Below are 15,856 nucleotides of genomic sequence, written 5' to 3'. Positions count from 1 at the left end.
ATGTAGTAATAGAGACAGTAAATTGAAATAACCAATAAAAAGACCCGTAAATTGTAGAAATTATAAAACTCATACATATTTAAGTATATCGACAAAATAAAATTGATCGCGCAATGCTAAAAACGTTTGTCTTGTTCCCTCATATTCTTTCCGACGCCACAAAAAAAAAAAAACAAAAAAGAAGAAAAGGAAAATGAAGATTTGACCTATAAATACGGGTGCATTGCAGAGAATCGTGGAGACCATCTGGAGCAACGACATGGAGGAAGGCCACTACACGATCCTGAGCCCGGATTCCCCCACTCGGCTGAGTCGGTCCGGTGCCCACGCAACGCTCGACCTCTACGTAACAAACCTGAGTGACCACGTCTCGCAGCCGGTTGTATACCAGGAGCTCAGTTCGGATCACTATCCGGTGGTGGCGGAACTGGGCTCCTCGGTCAATCGGCACCAGCAGTTACGGCGGAACTACCACCGAGTGAACTGGCAGCGTTTCCAGCAGTGCGTCGATAACACCGTCGACTACGAGGTGCGTCCGGAGACGCCGGAAAGTATCGACCGCCAGCTGTGCGCTATCGAGGAGGCGATCACGGCGGCCCGAGAGCAACACGTATCGACGGCTCGGCAGGTAAGCAACTCCTTAAACATCGATACACTCACCAAAGATTTGATTCGATTGCGGAATGTCACTCGCAGGCAGTTTCAGCGTACTGGACTGCCTGAGCTTAAGGCACGCTGCAATCGAATCACAAAAATTATCAAGGCCAGAATGGTGGACCTCAAAAATAACGACTTCTCGAATAAGATCCGCACTCTCCCAGATCATGCTAAGCCGTTCTGGAAAATGACCAAAATTCTAAAATCCAAGCCTCGGCCCATTCCACCTTTGATCCACTAGACAATAATGGCTCTAAGGATCGCTTGATAACTCCTGCAGAGAAGGTCGCTGAAATAGGTCGTCACTTCGTCAGCTCACACAATCTTGGGCAGAACATCGTCAGTCCACATGAAGCAACCGTCAACGAGCATGCTAACAACATCCATTTGATTCCCAACGACTTCTCGGAGGAGTTGGAGATCTCAGCTGACGAATTGACGGCCTATATCAAATCGTCGAAGAACATGAAGGCCCCAGGCTTCGACAGCATCCTGAATCTCGAGCTCAAACACATGAGTGCTCCGTTCTTTGAGCACCTCTCGCTGATCTTTAATCAGTGTCTCCGGCTTAGCTACTTCCCATCGTCCTGGAAGTCAGCGAAAGTCATCCCCATCCGGAAGCCTGGGAAGGATCCTTCCTCCCCAAAAGTTATCGACCCATCAGCCTTCTCTCAGGATTATCCAAGCTATTCGAAAAGCTATTCATCATCGGTTACTTGAGTCTGCCGAAAATCTCAACATCTTGCTCGAGGAACAGTTTGGTTTCCGACGCGGTCGGTCAACTGTACACCAACTGACCCGAGTTACCAACGTCCTCAGACGGAACAAGTTCGTCTCGAAAACATCCGCCATGGCCTTACTCGATGTCGAGAAGGCATTTGACAATGTATGGCATGATGGCCTGGTGTACAAACCACAACGCTACAATCTTCCCAGCTACCTGGTGAAAATCATCAACAATTACCTGTCGGCAAGGACATTCCGGGTCTCAATCAGCGGAGCGAGTTCCAATGCGCACAACATCGTCGCAGGCGTTCCCCAGGGCAGTATCCTCGGGCCCCTGCTTTTCAATCTGTTCACCTCCGACATGCCAGAACCTCCAGAAGGCGGCATTCTGTCTCTGTTCGCAGATGACACATCCATCGTCTACAACGGTAGAGTGATCAGAGCGCTAGTGGCAAAACTCCAACGAGGCCTGGATGCCCTGACAGAGTACCTCACCAGCTGGAAGATCTGTATCAACGCGGCGAAGACCCAGGTCATCATTTTCCCCCACTCCAAATCCCCTAAACTTGTTCCGCCTGGGGACTGTAAAATCATCCTCAATGGCACGACTGTGGAATGGGCCAATGAGGCCGACTACCTTGGCTTGACCCTCGACAGCAAGCTTATTTTCAGGCAGCAGGTTGACAAAACGGTGACAAAGTGTAACGTCTTGTTGAAACTACTGTACCCTTTGATCAACCGCCGGTCGTCATTGTCCCTGAAAAATAAGCTTGCTGTCTACAAGCAAATCATCCTCCCTGTGATCGAATATGGCATGCCGGTCTGGGAGAGCTGCGCTAAAACCCACCACCTCAAACTTCAACGGGTCCAAAACAAATTCCTGAGGATGATCCTCAACACCCCTCCCAGGACAAGAACATCCGAGGTCCACCGTCTGGCCGGAATAAAAACCTTATATGAACGCTTTGGTGAGTGTAAAGAAAAGTTTAGGGTCCGTTGCTTGCATTCGGATCAGGGTGCAATTAGGGCGCTAGTTCCAATCTAGGTTATCAAATTTGTATTGTAAATATTAGTGTACATAGTAGTTAGGTTATCAAATTCAAAATCAATCAATTCCTTATAAAGGATAAAATAGATATAATCATAAAAATACTACCCAATTCTATAACAAAAACAAAATGTTCAAAATCAAAGTTGAAGGGCCCTTCGGTCAACCACTTGCCATGTAAAATTATTGTTAAAAGTCAAAAAAATAAGAATAAAAATGAATTTATTGAAAAAAAAAAAAAAAATTGATTATTGAGAATCGTGGAGAATTTCGGCAGACGCAGAGGAAGCAACAGCTCAGGAGAGCAGCATCGAGGCACACGCATACGACTTCCTTCAGCAGTAGCGGCAGCCGGGACGAGGCTTGCCCAGCCGAACGCCTATCCGGCGTCCACCAGCAGCAGCCGGGACGAGGCTTGTTCAGCCGAACGCCTAGACGGCGCCCATCAGCAGCAGTCGGGAGGAGGCTTGTTTAGCCGAACGCCCATCCAACTTCCATTCCACCACCAGCAGCCGGGACGAGGCTTGCTCAGCCGAACGCCTATCCGGCGTCTACCAGCAGCAGTCGGGCCGAGGCTCACTTAGCCGAGCGCCCATTCGACTTTCAGTTCATCAGCAGCGGCAGCCGGGCTTCTTTTAGCCGAGTGCTCATCTGACATCGCCAAGCCAGTTGATCGCAGATAGTCGTCTCGCCATTCTACTGCAGTAAGGTTTTAAGGGGTTCCTTGCTGCAGCAGAAACATGGAGACGACGACATACATAAATATACTGTGAACAGGTTAGTAATCTGAATATTAAACTTTTGTTCGATGCTGTTCGATGCATTCGAATGTTGGTGGGAGAGGAGTGCGGGAGGTGTGGGGTTGACCCGTGGAAGGTCCGGTGCCATATTGACTGCCATCGTGGTACTCTTCCAGCTATGTCCTTAAGGTAGGCAATTATAATGTGCTGCTTCAAGTGAAAATCGTGTTCTAATATTGTTCAATTTTTTTTTGGTTGATTGTGTCACTATACTAATTGTGACTATTTTGAATTCAATATGAATGCTAAAATAGTGTGATTGTTATCCGTTCATCTAATGTGCGAAAATAGGTAAGTCCATTCCAAAAACTACTTCATTGGGCAAAAGAAAAATCTCTTGCACTGCCTGCGTACTTAAGTGGTTGTCAACAAACCGAGTCAAAGCACATTTTCACGCAGGTATATTGCGTTTATCAGTTGAATAGACGAATCCAAGTAAAAATAAGAAGAAGACACACGACGGTGTTAACTTTGACAGATCCTACAGCTCAGCATAGGGAGATCATTTTAAAATGCTTATAATAAATTCTAGACAAATTGTAATTAAAATCTGATTGATGTACGGTACGGAAAAAGTTTCGAATTCCATATTTGGAAGCTTATCTCATTTTTTTTGTATTTTTTCCAAAAATGTATCTATCATACAGTTCGGAACTTTTTCCGTATCATACATCAATTAGATTTTAATTACATTTTGTCTAGAATTTATTATAAGCATTTTAAAATGATCTCCCTATGCTGAGCTGTAGGATCTGTCAAAGTTAATACCGTCGTGTGTCTTCTTCTTATTTTTACTTGGATTCGTCTATAAGAGCATGAATCTTGGGTAATATAAATAAAGTCGGCTTGATAACATTACCTCCCGTGAATCGAGAAAGGCATCATCATCTCTTTTTATTTCTTTTTATAATGGTTTTATGGCACTCTTGTAGAGTACATAATGGTCTTGAAGAGCGTTATAAAACTAAAAATGTTGCTAGGGACCTCACCCTAAGCAAGTTCCACAACTCGCAGTGGTCTGGGGAGGTGTCGTTAAACCCTTGAACATAGTCCCCGACCCTTTTGAAAGAAGGCTCCCGAGCATCTTGTAAGGAGGTTTTTGTGCCTCTTGCAAGGAGGTTGAAAAACGCCCTGACAAGTAAGAGCGTAACCACTTGGTGATCCAAAACGGAAAGCCCAAATATCTGAGCTTAGCAATAGCAGAGACATGTGGCACCTTATTAAATTAATGCTTTGGAGAATCGAAATACATGGCATCCACTTGGTGTCCACTTTTAATTTATAATGACAGAAAGCTTGTAAACGCCGGTTCGTTGTTGAAGATCTTTACCTGAAAAATCTGTGTTGAAACTCTGATATAATTGGTTTATAGGCGGTCCACAGGACACAATTTCTGCGAAAACCTTAGCCAAGCAGCATAGTATTGAATTGCCACAGTCATTTTCAATAGCATGACTCAAGCCGGTTTTACAAATCAGGCAGATTGAGGCAGTCTTCCACAGCTTTGGGAAAGTAGAGCTGATATGTTGAAGATATGTTGAAAATCATTGTCAGTAGCATTTGTAGGGATTCAGCACACTCTCTTAAGAACAGCGGTGGAATATTATCTGTTCCCGAACCCTTCGATACATCTAGTTTTTTTCAGCACGGATGACACATCTTGCTGGGTTATGTCAAAGAGCGGAAGATTTATGTGGTGAGAACAGTTGCGTGTTAGTACTAGGGGCAATGACGGCTTTGCCAGGTTTTGTTCTATTATTGGCAGGGCTTTTTTTATGACTGAGTAGGCTCAAATTTGGCCTAAACATTCTTTGCATATCAAAGAACATTGTGGCCAAATTTCATAAAATTCGGTCGACAAAAACCCCCTGCCAATAATAGAACAAAACCTGCCAAAGCCGTCTTTCCCCCTATGTACATTTTCAAAAAAAATCTACGAACAAGTATCTCTGAAGGAGATTTCAGCGGGATATTGTTTCGACCGTTTGCGATTCTATATGAAAAAGAAGTTGAATCTTGTTTCGCTATCTTCTCTCTCTTGAAAGGAGGTTCCAATCCTTTTGGAAAAATGCTTTCTAACCTTTTGAAAGGAGGCTTTCGAGTCTCTAGCATCTTAGAATGAGGAATCCACGCTTCTTGAAGAAGGTTTCCCAGCCTTTTGCACCGGAGCTACTCAGCTTATTGGAAAGAAGTCCTTTACGACTCTCAAATGGGGACTTCCGAACCTTTAGACTCTAGATTTTAGTTCAGAGGCATATTTTTAATTAATATATTATTCGACATTTTTATGTCTCTATCAGACACATTACATTAAAGATTTTTAAAATTTGTTTTTTCATTGTTTAGTTCTATTTACTTTTAAGAACCAGTTGAAAATTGAAAAAATGTTCTTGGTTGCAATCAGGAATGGAGTCCCACTAGCATTGCTTCCTTCCATTTCTCCTCAACTTGACTGAATCATGCAATTGTCGTGACCCGGACGAGGTTTTCAAGCTCGACCGTTCGTCGCAACAATACTCTGCAAACTGAACTCTGTTATCGATTCGTTCCAACACGAACGAAAAACCGAAAACACCTTTGCGTTACCATGGAGCACAAGATAGCCCTATACACGCTGATCAAAATGAATCAATAAATGAGTACATATTGTTACAAGGTAATAATCTCAGTGGTATTTTGCAACAACTTCTCATTCTAATCTTATCCACTACAGAAAGCTTACGATGAAATATAGGTCATAAGTGCTAATGCATACCTCACATAGTTTCAACAATGCCACAGCTCTACGTGAGATTATCAATTATGATTTAACAGTATTACGCAATCATATTCTTATCAGCAAATCATCCATTTATTTACAAACTCAGTGAATTTCCCATTCTGAAACCGATAGAAATGTTTCCCTTTGAACGCGATGAACGATTTTCCAGTATTAATAGCGGCATCAACATTGCTCGGTAAACCGAGAGAGCTTATCCTAAAGGACGGCGTGCTGTCAGCATCCGAATCGTACACCCAATAGGTGTTGTGCTTCACCGCAAAAATTTTGCTCTTCGAATCAACAAACGCTGCATCAATATTGTTCGGCAGTCCTGGGAAACCTTCGGAGATTTTCCGCGGATAGCCAACTTCCAGTCGGCTACCTCGGTACCGCCAGAAGCGATCACCCTTGAAGAAGTACGTCCTCCCATCGGGATACCGGAACGCAGCGTCGATGTCACCGGTCAGGCCGGGCCATTTGCTGGAAATCAGCTTACCGGTGGGATTGCTGCTTTCCGGTTGGAAGTAGTATTTGCCAGACAGGATAAACCAATCTCCGGTGATATCGTCCACGATGCCGTCGTACTTTTTGACAGTGCACAACCGTGGTGCCGCATTGTCTTCGATGGCTCTGCCGCCACGTCGTGCTCCGTATAGTTTTTGTATCCTCTAAAACAGGAAAAAAGGATGACTTTGTTAATTGTTTGCTTTATTCTGTTTATGGTTGACTCGTAAGTATTTCTAACTTATATATTATGTTGTTAAAATGTAAAAAAGAATGCGTTGAATAATTTTATATTTACAATTAATTTGAATACACACCCTGACATCGTCCGGCTGTGGTTTCGTGTACCGATTCATGTCGGTGGGATGCATCAGAGCACCCTTGGTATTTGTGTGCTCCAACCCCAGAGAATGGCCAATTTCGTGCATCGCTGTGTCCAGAAAATCCTCGAGGTATTCCACGTTATCGAAAAAGTACTTCGAGTTGAAGTGCAGATCGCCATCCTCGGGAAAGTAAGCATGCGCCATAATGGTTGGACTATCGAACGAGCAACGCCTGTCTCGTCTGCTGTGCGATGTTCCACCAAAGTTGACCTCGATGTCTGCTTCGCGTTCTTTGGTTTCCAAAAAGTCCAAATTGGTCACTTTACTCCACTCATTGAATGCCCGTTTCAACAAGTTCTGAACGGACGTAGGGGACGCACCGGCCGGATAGTCTCGGATTATATAGGTTATCAACCGTTTATTCCACTTTGAGTCATCGCCGCGTTTGGCCAAATTCCGTGTTCCACAGCGAGGGGCTGCCATGGACAATTTGGTGTCATCGTCTAGCTTTCCCGTTTCATTCAAACCAACCGATCGTTGGTAGTTTCGGAACATTTCTTCAAGTGAGATGCCTTGACCAAAGCTGAATCTTGAGGAAACACCAAACTCATCGGTGCTTTCAGTTTCGTTAAAACCCAGATTGCCGAGCAGTGCCTAGAAATAAAGAACCATTTCAGATTAGCGTTGTTGTCTGAGCTCGTGAACATTTTTCATTACCTCAGCATCATTTTCTGATATTGCTGGTATTTTGATTCGTTTCGTTGGGTCTGGTAGCTCTTGCGTTACAGTATCAGGATCTCTATCAAATATCAACACATCTGTTAACATGTTCTCTATAGGTGCACAGTGTGTTTGACTCTTAATTAATAACACGACTAACAACGAAAATACTTTTGAATCGAACATTATAGATTATTATACTGATCTTAACTGTACAGCTGCAGCACTGGATCGTTACTAAATCGTCATCTGACGATTTCTGCCTTTTAAAATGTTCACCCTCAGTAGAAGATGCCTGTTGGATCGCGAATCCCGCAAGCGAGTATTATCAGAAAAGTTGGTATTCCTTAGCTGGAAGAGAATTCCAAAACTAAAGGAACAAGCGGGGACGATCGTTCGGTTGCACGCTCTGGCTAAAAACGTCTCTAGTTGAATACGAGTCGGGTATGAAAATATACACACCCTTTCTATGGCAGAGCTGCGAGTAAACCGGTAACTTATTCCCATGCTAATAATTGCGTCGTGAGATTTGTGTGTATCTGCGGTTAATCTAATGGTTTGAATGATAGAATATTTATATTTTATTGACTTGATATGTTACATTCGAACTTACATCTGATTCTTCATTAACATTATTATTAATTATTTATTTATTTAGCTAATATCTATAACAGACAACACTGGATCAACAATTTGACACCACAATACACGGTTCGAGGCCGCATCTCTCCATCCTCGAATATGCCCCACGCTCGCCAAGTCGTTTTGCACCTGGTTTGCCCACCTCGCTCGCTGCGCTCCACGCCGTCTCGTACCTGCCGGATCGGAAGCGAACACCATCTTTGCAGAGTTGCTGTCCGGCATTCTTGCAACATGTCCTGCCCATCGTACCCTTCCGGCTTCAGCTACCTTCTGGATGCTAGGTTCATCGTAGAACTGGGTCAGCTCGTAGTTCATCCTTCGCCGCCACATACCGTCTTCTTGCACACCGCCAAAGATGGTCCTAAGCACCCATCTCTCGGGGTATTCGAGATCGTCCGCAAGTCTGGTCCTAGACTCATGTGAGAGTTTTGCACATGACACATTTGGTTCGGGTGTGAATCCTTTTTGACCGTAGTTTCTTCTGAATACTTTCACAGATGATGCACCTTCGTATTTCACGATCCAAGGTAGACGAATTTATTGACCACCTCGAAAGTATCTCCGTTTCTCCGTAAAACGTATCAGTGTAGCTTTTTTCAAATAAAGTAACATAATGCAATATAAATTGCATACTTTCAGGTGATAATATCGTTTAAATTTACGCTCTTTTTGGCATTCCCTTTATGTGCATTACTTTCTTGTAAATTTCAACAACTTTTATATATGTCTGGTTTAAAACTTATATGCTAACTAAAATTTTGCCTTAATCTAGTTTTGTTCTTTGCTCTGCTACAACTAAAATCGAACCAATCAATGTCGTTTAGGAGGGTGAAGCAACGTTCAAGCGGGATCTTCTCTGCGGAGTATTTGGAACCAATCTAGTGAATTTAGCTCGTACTTCCTGGACCGTACTTGAACCGATTGGAACCGGTAAACGGTTTTACCATGAACCGGTTCAAGGGGCAATTTTGGAAAATTAACAAACCCCATCATGCGGCGTATCAAACTTCATGACACATTGAACAGACAGACATAACGCATTGAATATTCACTCATCAAATTATTCGTCGTACAAACACCTTAGTTGGGCAAATCACGAACCAGATGGCGCTAGTGAGCAAACGTCAAACTCGAGCAAATCCGATGTGTGCCATAACTTTTAAAATCATGAAGTTTGATACGCCGCATGATGGGGTTTGCTGAATTTCCAAAATTGTCTTTTGAACCGGTACATGGTAAAACCGTTTACCATGTTATCGGTTCCAATTGGTTCAATTACGGTCCAGGAAGTACAAAACTTCCATGGAATGCCATAACCAGGGACAGAAAAAGTCATTACAACTACACTCAAACAGCTGACATCCAACACACAATCAAGTTACTAGTCCTTCCCGAATTTGAATGTGTGAATGAATAGGACGGCATGTGCACGAACAGCAGCAAGCGACGACTCTCGGTGTCAGCGTTGTTTTGTGTGGTGTCAAAATGAATCTTCAGCTTGGCACAATGATATTCAATTTGAAATCTCAAAGTATGAATATCATTTAATACTGCGGTGCATGGATTCAACATTTTGAAGTCAAATTTCTAAACAATATGCATCTGTTTAGTATATAAAGTAAAATAATCATCATTTATCGGTGCAAATCAACCGCAATTCAAAATATTCATTTCAGCCCCGGTAGATATTCATTTTTTACGCTCGATTATCAATCGGCTATTGAGGATCGGGCGGTAAATTCGGTATGGAAGTTTGACATCATGCTGCGAGATGTTCGTGCCTGCATTGCCGAGCGTCTGATCAAAACAAACACGAATCAATGACGAAACTGCTTACTGAGCATCGATGTAACTGATAGTAAAACGAAGATTTCCGTCCTTGGCCATAACTTTTGAAATCATGAAGCTTGATATGCCGCATGATGGGGTTTGCTTATTTTCCGAAATTGACCCTTGAACCGGTAAATCATTTTACCGGTTCCAATCGGTTCAAATACGGTCCAGGAAGTTAAAAACTGCCATAGAATGTCATAGCTTTTGAAATCATGAAGTATTTTCCAAAATTGCTCATTGAACCGCTTCATCTTGAAACCGTTTACCGGTTCAAATACGGTCCAGGAAGTACAAAACTTCCATAGAATGCCATAACTTTTGAAATCATGAAGATTGATATGCCGCATGATTGGGTTTGCTTATTTGCCAAAATTGACCCTTGAACCGGTACATGGTAAATCAGTTTACCGGTTCCAATCAGTTCAAAACGGTCCAGGTGTCGCATGATGGTATTCGCCTATTTCCGTAAAGTGACCCCGAAACATGTTCCGGCGGAACGTCCGGATTCCGGAATACAGGCCATATTTCGGACCGATCAAATTCCTGATCAAATTTGGTATAGTTTATGCGACGTTTCTATTCAAAATATCTAAAATAATAATTTCTGAAGTATGCGTTCTGGCATAATGCGTTCCGGAATAACTCCGGTATCAAGTGGCCAGTCCTAAAAATGCATAGAGGTCAAATGTCCTATTCAGCCAAATATCCTATTCGGCCAAATGTCCTGTTCGACCAAATGTCCTATTTGGTCAAATGTCTTATTTCCCTAGTAGCACAGCTCACGTTGATTTGGTTGCAGCAACTCAAATGTGACCAAATTTGATTGCATTTGAGTTACTGTAACTGCTTCACAACATGTGTGTTACTCGGTTTGACCAAATGTCCTATTCGGCCAAATGTCCTATTCGACCGAATGTCCTATTAGGCCTAATGTCCTATTCGGCCTAATGTCATGTTCGGCCAAATGTCGTATTCGGCCAAATGTCCTATTCGGCAAAATGTCCAATTCGGTCAAATGTCCTATTCGACCAAATGTCATATTCGGCCAAACGCCCTATTCGACCAAATGTCCTATTTGGTCAAATGTCCTATTCGGTCTAATGTCATATTCGGCCTAATGTCATATTCGGCCAAATGTCGTATTCGGCCAAATGTCGTACTCGGCCAAATGTCGTATTCAGCCAAATAACCTATTTGGCCAAATGTCCTATTCGGCCAAATGTCATATTCGGCCAAATGTCGTATCGGTATGACATTCGCCAGAAAGTCATTTGCCAGAATCAATTTGCCAGAATGGATTATTCCCCAGAAAGCCGTTTGCCAGAATGCACCATTCCCCAGAATTGGTCATCTCCTATTTGCCATGCACGCGTTTGCCCAGGGTCTCCACTCCAGTTAACCTTGCGAGCAAAGGCGTAGGATTGCCAATCCGGAGATGGCGAATTCGATTCTCAGTCCGGTCTAGGATGTTTTCAGGTTTCCATGTTTCTATTCTCGACACCCTGTGCATCCATTGTACTTGCCCCACAAGGTAAATACTCATGCAATGGCGGGCATAGAAAAGCTTTGAATTTATAACTAAGGAAATGCTAATGGACTACTAAGTTGAAAAGCCGGCCAAGTTCCAGTTGGAATGTAGCGCCATAGAAGAAAAAGAAGAAACGTTTGCCAAGTATGCGCAAAAAATCATATCGCCATGAACATTTGGCATAACTGTGAACAGTGTCAAAAAGGAGGGTCATTTAGCATAAGGGATATTTTTCATAATTTTGCTTTGTTGTTGGTTTTAAGTTGTTTTCTAGTGAGGAATATGACATCGTTTTAGTCGTTAATACATATAATTGAAAAGACGTAACTCCTTCGAAGAAAGCATACATAAGTCGGGTATAGCCGCTTGCCCGTATTAAGGCAATGTTGGGTGTGATTCCTTCTTTAAAAGTATGCGTTTGCCAGGATTAAGGCAATGATGAATGTAATTCCCTTTTTTATGTAGGCGCTTGCCCGAAATCAATGGTGGATAAGATCCCTTCATTTTAAACAGGCGCTTGCCCGAATTAAGGCAATAGTGGATATTATTCCTTCTTTAAAAGTAGGCGTTTGCCGGAAGTAATGTAATGGAAGATGTGATTCCTTTTTTTGAAGGAGGCGCTTGCCCGGATTAAACCCATGGTGGATGTGATTGATTCTTTGAAAATAGCCATTTGCCAGGACTAAAGCAATGGTGGATATAATCCCTTCTTGAAAAAGGCGTTTGCTCGGATTAAGAGAATGGTGGATGTAATTCCTTCTTTAAAAGTAGGTACTTACCCAGATTAAGGCAATGGTGTATGTGATCCCTTCTTTGAAAATTGGAGTTTTCCACAAATGAAGCAATGGTGGATGTGATCCTTTCTTTAAAAGTAGGCGTTTGCCAGCATTAAAGCAATGGTGGGTGCTTGCCCGAATTAAGGTAATGGTGAATGCGATTCCTTTTTTAAAAGTAAGCGTTTGCCGGGATTAATGTGATGGGAGATGTGATCCCTTCTTTAAAATTAGGTGTTTGCCAAGATTAAACGCCTTTTTAAAAGTAGGTGTTCCCAGATATAAAGCAACGATGGATATGATCTTTTTTTTAAAAGAGGGCGTTTGCTCTGAATAAGACAAGAGTAAATGTTATACCTTCTTAAAAAGTAGGCGTTGTTCCCGTGTTTGGATACGGCAATTATGGATATGATTTCTTCTTTAGAAGTAGACATTTTGCCTAGACTTGTAGATATAACTATTTCAATGAAAGCAAATAGCTGTCTATAGTATCAGAAAGTGATATTATCCAATTGTAGATATGATTCAATTTTTGAAATGAAGTCTGCGTCTGGAATGAGGCGAGGCGAGGAAATATGATATCCATTCGTAGACAGTTTGTTTGGTATTAGACAAATATGAATGTATTTTTTTTGATAAATAGTATCCATCTTTCTGAAAATTGTCTAATATGTTAAATAATCTTTTACGAAAATTATCTAAACCAAAAATTCTTTATTAGTAAATAATGCCAAATTCCCGTTATGTCAAATTATCTTCTTTATATAATTCTTTTCCTATTATTCAGCCACCAATAATAAACGGATTTCCAGTTTTACTTTTTCTGAGGAATGGTACATTCTGGCAAATGGTCTATTCTGGTGAATGGATTTCTGGCATATGGTCCATTCTGGCAAATGGGTTTCAGCCAAATGTCCTATTCGGCCAAATGTCCTATTTGGTCAAATGTCCTATTCGGCCTAATGTCATATTCGGCCTAATGTCATATTCGGCCAAATGTCCTATTCGGCCAAATGTCCTATTCGGCCAAATGTCCTATTCGACAAAACGTCCTATTTGATCAAATGTCATATTCGGCCTAATGTCGTATTCGTCCAAATGTCGAATGCGGCCAAATGACCTATTCAGAAAAATATCCAAGTCGGTCGAATGTCCTATTCGGTCGAATGTCCTATTCGGCCAAATGTCATATTCGGCCTAATGTCCTGTTCGGCCAGATGAGTTTCGGCCTAATGGTTTGTACTGGTTAGTGGCAATTGGCCGAATGGGTTAATCTCCTATTTGGCCAAATGTCATATTCGGCCAAATGTCCTATTCGGCCAAATGTCCTATTTGGTCAAATGTCCTATACGGCCAAATGTCCTATTCGGTCAAATGACCTTTTCGGCCAGATGAGTTTCGGCCTAATGGTTTGTACGGCCTAGTGGCATTCGGCCGAATGGGTTACGGTCAAACGACTCTTCTCCATAATATCGATATCGTCCGCAAAACCCAGCAGCATTTGAGATCTTGTGATAATGGCACCGCTTCTTTGCACACCAGCTCAACTCATTGCTCCCTCGAGCGCTATATTAGACAATAAATTCGTAATTGCATATCTCTGCTTCAATTCATCTAAGGTTACAACTAGACCAACATTTGAAAAGGGCGTAACAGCCAAAATTCATTCCATCTGATTCTTTGTCCACATATATAGGAGGCCCTCCTTAGCCGTGCGGTAAGACGCGCGGCTACAAAGCAAGACCATGCTGAGGGTGGCTGGGTTCGATTTCCGGTGCCGGTCTAGGCAATTTTCGGATTGGAAATTGTCTCGACTTCCCTGGGCATAAAAGTATCATCGTGCTAGCCTCATGATATACGAATGCAAAAATGGTAACCTGGCTTAGAAACCTTGCAGTTGATAACTGTGGAAGTGCTTAATGAACACTAAGCTGCGAGGTGGCTCTGTCCCAGTGTGGGGATGTAATGCCAATAAGAAGAAGAAGAAGAAGAAGAAGAAGAAGAAGAAGAAGAAGAAGAAGAAGAAGAAGAAGAAGAAGAAGAAGAAGAAGAAGATGTAGACGAAGAATCAGACGGAATAAATTTGGCTGTTACACCCTTTTCAAATGTTGGTCTAGAAATGATGTCGTAATTCCGCAAACCTTACATTTGAATTCGTCCAACGTATCACGAATTAGCCGTATCAGTTTCACCGAAAAACCATGTTCTAGCAAATATTTCGTTTCACTCAATTGTACGCTGCTTGGAAATCAATAAACAGATGATGTGTCTGCAAGTTGTACTCCCGGAATCTATCAAGGATTTGTCTCAGGGTAAACATTTGATCTGTCATTGATCGGCCCTCACGAAAACATGCCTGGTATACGACTCTGCAAACGGTCGTCTCAAATTCTTGAACAGAATACGGGGCATAATGTTGTTCGCCGAATTGAGGAGGGTTCTTGAAAAGTGAGCAAATGAGGCCGTTTAACAAGCTAGCAGGCAATTCCTCGTCTGCCCATATGTGGTGCAGCACTTAATAAAGCTTCTCACTGTCATGTTTGAAAAGTTCAGCCGGGGGCTGGTCCTTCTTCGCAACCTTCTGGAAACTATGCAGCGTAAATGCAGTGAATATCGGCAAGCAACTAAAGCATGGAATCTAACCCAAAGAAAAATCTCTGATATTGCCGGGGGTTGGAGAAGGCTTTGTATCAACGACTTACTACAACCAACCTATAATTCACAATACAAGAGGTAATAAAAAACGTTTTGTCGAGTTTAATATTAGCATAGCTTTGCATTGAATAATACAAATTTGATTGAGCTGGGACCATCGGACGTAGAAACTCTAGTAGAACGTATTAACTTTTGAAACTAGTCCATTCTATCCTCATTTTAAATCTCAGATTGGTCCAGGGCTACCGGAGATGTTCTGGCTTTTCTTCCATCTTCCCCTAGAAACTAGAACTTATTAACTGAACAATGCTGGCTGCAGATCAAGAATATGTCAGGAATATGCGGAGAAATGGCCATTTCCGTGAAAACCAAAGCCAAAAGCCAAATAAAAAGCCATTTTCCCAAAAACATAGAACATGAGTATGTTTCACATTCTTGTGATTTTTTCTGCGGTGTCCAGCCAACGCAAAGTCGCATATGCTAGGAAACAAAGAGTACAATGTGGAGGCGATATAAGCACTTGCCTCTATTTGACTGAATGCAAGATGTACGTATATGGCCTTCATTTTGTAGTTGTATAATAATATATGATCTAGACAAGATCATCTTGTGTTTGCTATGTTAACAGACATATATTTCCGACGAAATTGGTGCTTCATTCATTATTTTTTAGATTAGATGGCTACCATGAGATGGAGACTGGAACTGATCTCCTACGTCTTTAGTTATTTTGTTAACTTATTTGATGATGTTGTATTTCTGTAATTTACCAACCTTCTGATGGATGGCAACACTTTTAATCAAGTCGAGTAAATTACGCTGTTTTTAAATACAAATTGATTGTATTCAAACAGATCAGTTGTATTCCATCGTTATCAGTTGGAGG

General features: G+C 42.1%; 1 protein-coding gene across 1 annotated transcript; it reads right to left on the bottom strand.

Moving 5' to 3' along the window:
• Window positions 1-6,066: 6,066 nt before the first annotated feature.
• Window positions 6,067-7,987, bottom strand: LOC134204600 (72 kDa type IV collagenase-like). Its single transcript, XM_062679402.1, has 3 exons — window positions 7,537-7,987; window positions 6,814-7,473; window positions 6,067-6,660 (listed from the first exon to the last, which is right to left on the bottom strand). Exons 1-3 carry the CDS (start codon window positions 7,723-7,725, stop codon window positions 6,067-6,069), a joined length of 1,443 nt encoding a protein of 480 aa, XP_062535386.1. The 5' UTR covers window positions 7,726-7,987.
• Window positions 7,988-15,856: the final 7,869 nt, after the last annotated feature.

This window comes from Armigeres subalbatus, unplaced genomic scaffold, assembly GCF_024139115.2.
Source record: "Armigeres subalbatus isolate Guangzhou_Male unplaced genomic scaffold, GZ_Asu_2 Contig736, whole genome shotgun sequence".
Lineage (NCBI taxonomy): Eukaryota > Metazoa > Arthropoda > Insecta > Diptera > Culicidae > Armigeres > Armigeres subalbatus.
This window is presented reverse-complemented; position numbering and strand designations above follow the sequence as displayed.

What these genes read in the sequence shown, in the direction of transcription:
- LOC134204600 (XM_062679402.1), bottom strand. Translation starts at nt 7,725, where the DNA reads ATGTTCGATTCAAAAGTATTTTCGTTGTTAGTCGTGTTATTAATTAAG. An exon ending in TATCAGAAAATGATGCTGAG is followed by an intron (nt 7,474 to 7,536) that starts GTAATGAAAAAT and finishes CTTTATTTCTAG; the next exon opens with GCACTGCTCGGCAATCTGGG. An exon ending in CACAGCCGGACGATGTCAGG is followed by an intron (nt 6,661 to 6,813) that starts GTGTGTATTCAA and finishes TTCCTGTTTTAG; the next exon opens with AGGATACAAAAACTATACGG.